Source organism: Ahaetulla prasina, chromosome 2 (genome assembly GCF_028640845.1).
Source record: "Ahaetulla prasina isolate Xishuangbanna chromosome 2, ASM2864084v1, whole genome shotgun sequence".
Classification (NCBI taxonomy): domain Eukaryota; kingdom Metazoa; phylum Chordata; class Lepidosauria; order Squamata; family Colubridae; genus Ahaetulla; species Ahaetulla prasina.
In genome coordinates, this window is record NC_080540.1 from 250,916,330 (window position 1) to 250,925,503 (window position 9,174).

Below are 9,174 nucleotides of genomic sequence, written 5' to 3' on the forward strand. Positions count from 1 at the left end.
GCGCCACTTCCGCTTTTGCCATCACTATGTCGGAGACCAGCGAGAAGCCGGAGACGCTGCCGGTGGCTGCGGCTCCCGGCTGTTCTCCCGAAGAGGGGGGCCGAGGGGAAGGTGGGGAAGAAGAAACCTCGGACAATGGAGGAGGAGCCGTCGCGGTAGGGGCGCTCGACGCGACTCCCCCCTCGGCTCTTTCCCCGGTGGCCGAAGAACCTACAGGAGACACGAAGAAGAAAAGTAAAGCGGCGGGAGGAGGAAAGATCACCTGTCGGGCAGGGCGGGTGGCGGTGGTGCAGACTGGCCGTCGTAGATATAAGCAGCCTTTTTTTCCCCACGTTCCCAGTTTCCTGTTGCTTGTTCCCCTCTCCGCTTTGTGATTCCTAACTTTAAGCCTGGAGATTAACTCCCAGAATACCCCAGCCAGCAAAGCTTTGCTGGCTGGGGTATTCTGGGAGTTGAAGTCCTCCAGGCTTAAAGTTGCCAAGGTTGGGGACCCCTGGCCTAGATGGAGGGAGTGAGGGGAGCACTTTCATGCAGATCCCTGATCTAGGCCTCATTTTTTTTTAAAAAAAATTATTTTTATTTTTATTTATTTATTTGTCAAGTACTATTAGGTAATATATTTATTTATTTATTTATTTATTATTCATACTTTTATACCGCCCTATCTCCCTAGGGACTCAGGGCAGTGTACAGCCATATAAAAACACATAAATATACAAAGTAAAACATTAATCTAAAAAACTTATTATATAGGCCAAATATTTAAAATAGACATGTAAATGATAAAACCCGATTTAAAACCAAATCTAAAATTTACATATAAAATTTAAAAAATCTAGTCCAGTCCTGCGCAGATAAATAGATGTGTCTTAAGCTCGCGGCGGAAGGTCCGAAGGTCAGGAAGTTGACGAAGTCCTGGGGGAAGCTCGTTCCAGAGGGTGGGAGCCCCCACAGAAAAGGCCCTTCCCCTGGGCGTCGCCAGTCGGCACTGCCTGGCCGACGGCACCCTGAGGAGTCCCTCCCTGTGAGAGCGCACGGGCCAGTGGTAGGCATTCAGTGACAGCAGACGGTCCCGTAAGTAACCCGGCCCTATGCCATGGAGTATGGAATATATGTAAGTATAAGCATGGATTGGAATGAATACAAATAAAGGGGACATTAGGATAGGGACAGTAGGCACATTGGTGGGCTTATGGCCGCCCCTTACAGACCTCTTAGGAATGGGGTGAGGAGGTCAACAGTAGACAGTTTAAGCTTAAAGTTTTGGGGGTTTGGGGAAGAAACCACAGAGTCAGGGAGTGCATTCCAGGCATTGACCACTCTGTTGCTGAAGTCGTATTTTCTGAAATCGAGTTTGGAGCGATTGAATCATTATAATAAATTCACAGTTTGCTTATTAAGGGACTGAGAAAATTAATAGTAGAACTTTACTGATTTGACTGAAACTATTCATAGAGACCAGGTTCCTCTTAAATTCTTTTCTAGCTGTTGTTTAATTCAATTTTTTTTTTAAAAAGTATATAGTTAAAAGCACAGTGTCCAAGTTTAGGACCACATGGGAAGCATCTTTAGCCATCATCATGGAGTAGTGTCCAGAGCCCTTTGGAAAGTTGCTAATTTGCATCTTTCAAATGAAGAGAAGCTGTTAGATGCATGGCAATATGTTACATTTTTATTAGATTTTGGAATTACCGTACCATAATTATATTGGAATGTGCAAGGTCCATTTTAAAATATTAAAGAATACCATATACTTCATTGTGACCTTAATCCCATTTCAGCTCATCTGTATTTTAAATCGGCAAAAGGGACCATTCGCATTTACTTGCAGTTGAAGGATAAGCTGGGCAAGAATAAGAAAGGCAATGATGGGGATGGGGTTGTATTACTTTTCTTGCCTTTGGAACAGGGGTGAAATCCAGCAGGTTCTGACAGGTTCTGGAGAACCAGCAGCAGAAATTTTGAGTAGTTCGGAGAACCAGCAAATACCACCTCCGGCTGGCCCCAGAGTGGCGTGGGAATGAAGATTTTGCAATATCGTTCCCCCAGGAGTGGGGAGGGAATGAGGATTTTGCGGCATCCTTCCCCTGCCACGTCCACCAAGCCACACCACGCCCACCAAGCCGCGCCCACAACCAGTAGTAAAAAAAATTGGATTTCACCACTGGTTTGGAATTTATCACTATCACAAATCCATTAGGTTATATTATTACAGGTTGTCAGTAAACATTTTAGCCTCTGCCACTACATTTTACTTTACAGTTTTTAGTAGCAATTCTGTATGTATAGTAGCTAAGCTGGATATTTCTTTTATAACTGTTTTATTAATCATATTGTGGTCATAAGATTTATCTTGGTTTTATCTTGTAAACATATATATTTTAAATAGAGCAATACAAATTGGCATAATAAGCCATTGGGAAGTAGTTTGGTGTAGTGGTTCAGACATTAGGCTAGAAACCTGGAGACAAGGATTTCTAAGTTTTGTCTCAGGCATAAAGCCAGTTGGGCAACCTTGGGCTTGTCATTTTTTCTTACACTAGGAAGGGGACAATGGCAAACTACTTCTAAAAAACCTTGCTAAGAAAACTACAGGGCTTGTCCAGAAAGTCTCTAAGAATCTGACATGATTTAGTGGAATCAAAAATTACAGATGAGGGTGTTTGCTTTTATCTCTAAAGCCCATTCTATATTTTTGAGACTTGATTCAGTATACTTTAGCATATATAATGTTTGATTTTTCAGTTGTTCATTTATATCTTGTTCTGTTTTCTAGTTGATGTGTTGCTCAAAGCTGTTGGAGATACTCCTATAATGAAAACCAAGAAATGGACTGTAGAAAGAACTCGAACAATACAAAGCTTAATTGACTTCATCAAAAAATTTCTCAAACTTTTGGCATCTGAACAGCTGGTATGTAATTATGTTCTCATGCTTAAATAAGAAATTGAAGGAAAACATATCTTTTTTCAAAAAAGAAATCTGAGTATGAGTGCCAAAACTGGCTATATATGGTGGCACAGGGGTTAGAGTACCTGCAGGCTATTTCTGCTGACTGATGGCTGTCTGCAATTTGGCAGTTCAAATCTCATCAGGCTCAAGGTTGACTCAGCCTTCCATCCTTCTGAGGTTGGTAAACTGAGAACCCAGATTGTTGGGGCAAAATGCTGACTCTGTAAACCTCTTAGAGCACAGTGAAGTGGTATACAAGTCTAAGTGCTATTGCTGTATACTGTATAGTGCCATCCCATTTGAAACTATTATATAAAAATTCATAAAGGTCAGTTTCCTCATGGCATCAAAATTAATTGTGGCTGTAAAAGATTCTTTAAGCTAAGTCCATGTGACTGGCTTGAAGTTCATATACTGCATGACAATAAAACTGTGCACTATCAGATATGGGAATAAAGATAGCGATTAGGTTGGTTTGTTTGCCAGACTAGTCCATGATGTCACACAACTTGTTGAATGATTGAAAGTTAATTGGTCCCCATTTTCTCATTTTGTCCCATAAAACTAAGTTCTTTGGTTTTAAGAATTAGATTTAATTTTATGTTGATTGATGGGCACCTTACTTACAGCATTTGTTGGCACTTTGGCTCAGTTCCCAGAATCCAGATAGAGAAAAGATCCTGACAGTTATTGCCCAAATCATTTATTAAAAACGATTAGCAAATTACACGTTAAACATGTAATGCTACTTAATGTTACATGGTGGCACAGTGGTTGGAATACAATATTACAGGCTAACTCTGTCAGCTTTCCATCCTTCTGAGGTCGATAAAAAGAGAGCTCAGATTGTTGGGAACAATATGCTGATTCTGTAAACTGCTTAGAGAGGACTGTAAAGCTCTGTGAAGTGGTATATAAGTGCTATTGCTATTGTTATCTAACTGACCTTGTTAGAGAGTCATTGGGTTGAAACAGGGATATGTTTTTGTCCTGCTTATAGTTAACTTACACATTAATGTTTCACCTACCTAAGCTTGCTTAATGGCCTGCCGCACGCCTTCCCTACGTTAAGTAATAGGGCCATTCTTTTGGGAACGGAAGTGGGATTAAAAAGAGCCTTATGTTCATTTGTCCAGTGTTGTGAAGTAGAAAGTTTACAAATTAACTTCCATAAAATTAAGGCAATGGTATTTGCCAAGAAGGTCAAGGAACTTCCACACATGATACAACCTGAAGTTAACTGAAGCCAAATATACACTACAACTTACCTGCTTTGGATTTCTACACAGCTATAAACTCTTCAGGAATAATGCAGTCTAAATTTCAAAGCTACCCAGAAGTATTTCCACTACAACCTTAGTACTGGAGGTTGGAGTTCTAAAAGTGGAGAGTTGGGTATGAATCACAATCCAAATTATAATCTTAAAATATTTTCCCCTGAAAAATCTAATGTTGATTTTACCAGAGCGCCATAAAATCTCTGTGGAGCAGATTGGTTATAATTCTGCTAAAAAGTGTTCAGAAACAGCATATAAGTGATGTACAGTTGAAGCAGCAGTTGAGTCAACTGAAGCAGTTGAGTATAGCCCTACTAAATACTGCCACCTGAAATTTTTCACAAATTCATTAGATTATTGCTGTTCCCTATGAAAATCTAAACATCAGAGCTAATTTATTCTAGCCTACAGAACACAGCTTCAAAAAAATACCATGTGAAGGATTACATCATTATCCCTGTGACATAAGAACAGTAGACAATATTATTCATGGATGTAGTCACATTTACAAAAATCTTAGGGCAGGATTACATTTCTGCTGTTTTGGAAACTTTGAGGGCAAAAAAGATGAACAATGTAGTTCAATTCAGTTCAAATCAAATCTTTATTGTCAGTGTACAACATATGTGCAATGAGATTGGTTGAGCTCCCTCAGTGCACATACACACACACCCCCAACACAATACAACTCACAGTGAAGACACAAAATCTAACCCATTTACCATCTGATTCTTGTTCAATGCTATGTTTAACATAAATATATTTTATTCAGTTCCTACATTGGCAGAATTTGCTGAACATATTTTGTGAAAACTGTTTTTTATTCTTTTATGTAGCTGTTTATATTGCTATGTATTGGTCAGTGATAATAAATTTAAATGAGTTGAATTCTACACAATGATTTGTATAAATGGCCCAAAAGATTTCATGTGTTTTTAATTATTAACAAAAATTATAACTGTAATAACACAAGCCAAAACAGGGGGGTTGAAAGAAAACACTATTCCAAATATTAGGATAGATTCAAAATTCCTATTTGTTGGAGGTAACAAAATTTCCACTGAGCCCAATTTATTCTTTTCAATAACCTAATGTTTAATGATGCTACTGAATATGTTGTGAAGCAGGAAATGCCAATTTAGCAGCCCAGTTTCTTAGATCAGCAGTAGGCTGTTTTTCTCATTTCAATAATTGCAGTACTTTTTTGGGGTGGAGGAAGGAGTTCAGTAGCAGTATAGCCTCTGCCTTGTATTTGGGGATGTTGTTCTTCCCTTTAACCTGATAATTGCAATACAAAATTATCATCAGTGTGTCTATGCTGAATTAGTCTTTCTGAATAAGTATAAAATACTTGGATTGTTATGCAACATTTTGAAGATACCGTATATCCTCGAGTATAAGCCGAGTTTTTCAGCACGTTTTTTGTGCTGAAAAACGTCCCCTCGGCTTATACTCGAGTATATATGGCTTATACTCGAGTTTTTTTTTTTTCTTCTTTTTTTCACATTATACCGGATGGCGCAAACTTGGCGGGCTTTTGCATTAGCGCGGGGAAGCCCTGCCGGTGCAGTGAGAGGGCGGGGCGGGGGAGCCGCCAGCCTTCTCGGCTGAGGGAGGGAGGGTTTCCCCGACCGGTAGCTGCCTCATTTCCCACCCTCGGCTTATACTCGAGTCCCCAGTTTACCCCAGTTTTTTGGGGTAAAATTGGGGACCTCGGCTTATACTCGGATATTCGAGTATATACGGTAAATAGGAGCACTGATGATGTTGTGTAATGAAACGTCTGCAGGCAAACAACCAGGCCCACAGAGCATAAGGACTCCAGGACAGAAAATATGTTAAACATTAAAGACATAATAGCCATAATATTGTTAAGCAACATTCTTGTGTTTGGGGTTGATAAAATGTTACCAATGTGGTATTTCTTTCTCATGCAGTTTATTTACGTGAATCAGTCCTTTGCTCCTTCACCAGATCAGGAGGTTGGAACACTATATGAGGTGACTACTGGTTTACAAAATTATTTCTGCTTCTTATGGTAGGAATTAAAAGGTCATTTGGTGCTATGGAGTTTAGTATTTGGAGGGTGGATACCAACTTTTAACCAAGTTAACCAATAGACTTAATTCTAAAATCTTGCAGTGCCTCATTTAAAGGCACTAAATGTTCAGGAAATTTGGTAAAGACTTCTACAAAGTGGTTTTTAAAAAAATTTGGAAGCACCATATTTAAGGATATGGTTTAAGAGTACCAAAGCTCTCACATGTTTTTAAGATGTATCACACCGAAACAAATAACAGTGTAATCAAAACTTTTAAAAATTTATTGTCAATAGATGGCAGCATTTCACAAGAAAACCTTTGTATAACTAACTGAACTAACTACAATAAAATTTGCTAATATAAATTTTAATTAAGTATTAACATTTGTTGCTTCACTGCTTGTTAAACTTTTTTTTCTTGTTTTCTTACAGTGTTTTGGAAGCGATGGCAAACTTGTATTGCATTATTGTAAAACTCAAGCCTGGGGATGAATTAATAGCTACGATTGTTTAAGACTATTAGATAGAATTATTTGGCTAAAATAATCTTCAGAGACATTCCCCCTGAACAAATGGAAGAAATATCTGCACTATTTCTTTTTTTTTCTTCTTCTTCTCTTTTCTCTGCGTCAGCATAGGAGAAAAGTACAGAAACACATACTGAGGAACGTTTATAGTACAATTTCTTTGATGATTTTCTTGCAGAAATTAATCTGCCATCTTTACAGCTGAATTTAACATTTATTGTTCCAAGATTTGGCATGTCTGTTCCTGGAAAACAGGTTCATGCCTGACATAGAGAGTACATTTCAGCAAGCTGTGAGGAGTTTATGGTCTCGCTCTTTGAAGGCGCTTTATAGTACATGGAAAGCTTAAAGCATCTACATCTGAGATAAATGGACGCATTTTCTATTTGGTCTTGTCTATGATTCTTTATTTTGAATGCAATTTATCATACTCTCTAAATCAAACATTCAGTAAATGTTCTCACCATATATTTCTCAGTAGGTGCTGATGAGCAAAACTCTGCTCTGCCCACCCTCTATTACCATAAAACTTCATTTCAACTTACATTTTTTTTCTTTTTTGGTTTTAAACAGAACTTTGCCAAACATTACCTTCCCAAGCACACAGAAAACAAATTTCCCTGTAATTTTCACTTTCTTTTTTTGACGTCTATAAGTGGAAAATAATCACATTCTTCTAATTAAGCTCAGATATAATCTTCACACATTAAATTTCAGAAACGCTTCAAAAGCAAACCACATTCTGCATTTTTTCTTATCCAAGGTAGAAATACTTTTTCTAATGTGTGACCTATGCTACTTCTTTCCATTTATATGTTAATCCAAATGTTATGTGTAAAGCCACCTTCCTCATTGAAGTCTGTTGATCTTTATAATTCATGTTTATATCTTTCAACAGGTTGCTTCAAGTGGAGCCTTCAGAATCTTGTTAGAATTTAGAATAGAATAGATTTTTTTATTGGCCAAATGTGATTGGACACACAAGGAATTTGTCTTGGTGCATATGCTCTCAGTGTACATAAAATAAAAGATACCTTCTTCAAGGTACAACACTTACAACACTTAACGATAGTCATAGGAAATCTCTCAAATAAGGACCTTTAAGAGATATCATTGAATAAGAACTATATCAGTAGTATTTTAAAATTTAATCATAATCATATTCAATCAAAAGTGAAATTAATAGTATATTGCTTTTTAGCTATGATCTGCTCTAACTTGTTCCTCTTTTAAAATGTCCATTCATTAATCAAAATTGATAAAGCACGATTTACCAAATAAAGATTGAACATGGCGAGAAAGAAACCATGTTATATAATTTAAAAGCAGGAAAATTGTTTCAAGCATAATTGCTGTGAAGAAGGTCAATCATTTTAGGTCTTTGTTTTCTATTTGTTTTGGTAAAGTTTTTTTTTAGTATTTTTCAAGCCAAGATTGCAGAAATTACTTATGTGTTAAATTTATTTGCCACCTGTCTCACTGTGGCTACTCCAGATGGCTTCTGAGAATTTTCTATGATATATTGCAGTTATTTAATGGCTTTCCTTATTCCCTCATCTGCCAACGTATTTACTATAAATAGCTCTTTGCTGCTTCACTTTTGGGAGTCAATTATGACCAGTTCAAATTCAAAAGCAAAGTAATACTAATATAAAATCATAACAACATGAATCAGCCAGATCCCAGCTCATTCTCGCCTCAGTCTCCAAATACACATGTGTTTTTAAAAGTTTCTTGCACACTAGAAGCAAGGATATGGTTCTTTATTTGGTGGAATGGTATTCCGCAGAAAGAGCTTTACTTCTTTAATTTAGGTGGGTGCTAAATCCAGCTCATCATGGATGACCTACGATTTCCCATTTCAAAATAGCCTTGGCTTTGCAGGCTTGCATGTTAGAATTGGGCAGTATCTGACAGGCTATAAATTTCTCACTACCAAACTAAATGCTAACCACCTGGAACATTCATGACCTCAACATAGGCCAAAATGTCAAAATACGCAACCATGCATACGTCAGCCTTCCTTGATTGGAGGCACTTGTCCAAGTTGCTTCATTTAATGGCTCAAGTATGGAAAGAATCCTATGAATAATAAGGAAATCAAACATTAATATACATGTTTAATTCAGACAAAAATGCAAATAGATGTATTGGTCCATTGGAAAATAAATTCCAAAGAAATTAATAACTACTTTTGAATCACCACAACATTTATACAAGCTGAATTTTAAGTTCTTGAAGGACCAATCAGCAATAATAATTCTTGCACCTTTAATATTTAGTATCAATTTTTTTGATCTTTTTAGCATTTATCGTGTACTAACATTGTATTGAGTTGATTTGTGCAACCTTTTTGAAAGCCACATGTATGATTCCG

The 9,174-nt window shown here is 37.4% G+C and overlaps 1 protein-coding gene across 1 annotated transcript; it reads left to right on the forward strand.

Moving 5' to 3' along the window:
* The first annotated feature begins 8 nt into the window (after positions 1–8).
* ATG12 (autophagy related 12) lies at positions 9–7,185 on the forward strand. The gene is made up of 4 exons (XM_058165982.1): positions 9–234; positions 2,777–2,913; positions 6,167–6,229; positions 6,703–7,185. The coding sequence occupies exons 1-4, from the start codon at positions 27–29 to the stop codon at positions 6,760–6,762; spliced, it is 468 nt and encodes a 155-aa protein (XP_058021965.1). The 5' UTR covers positions 9–26; the 3' UTR covers positions 6,763–7,185.
* Positions 7,186–9,174: the final 1,989 nt, after the last annotated feature.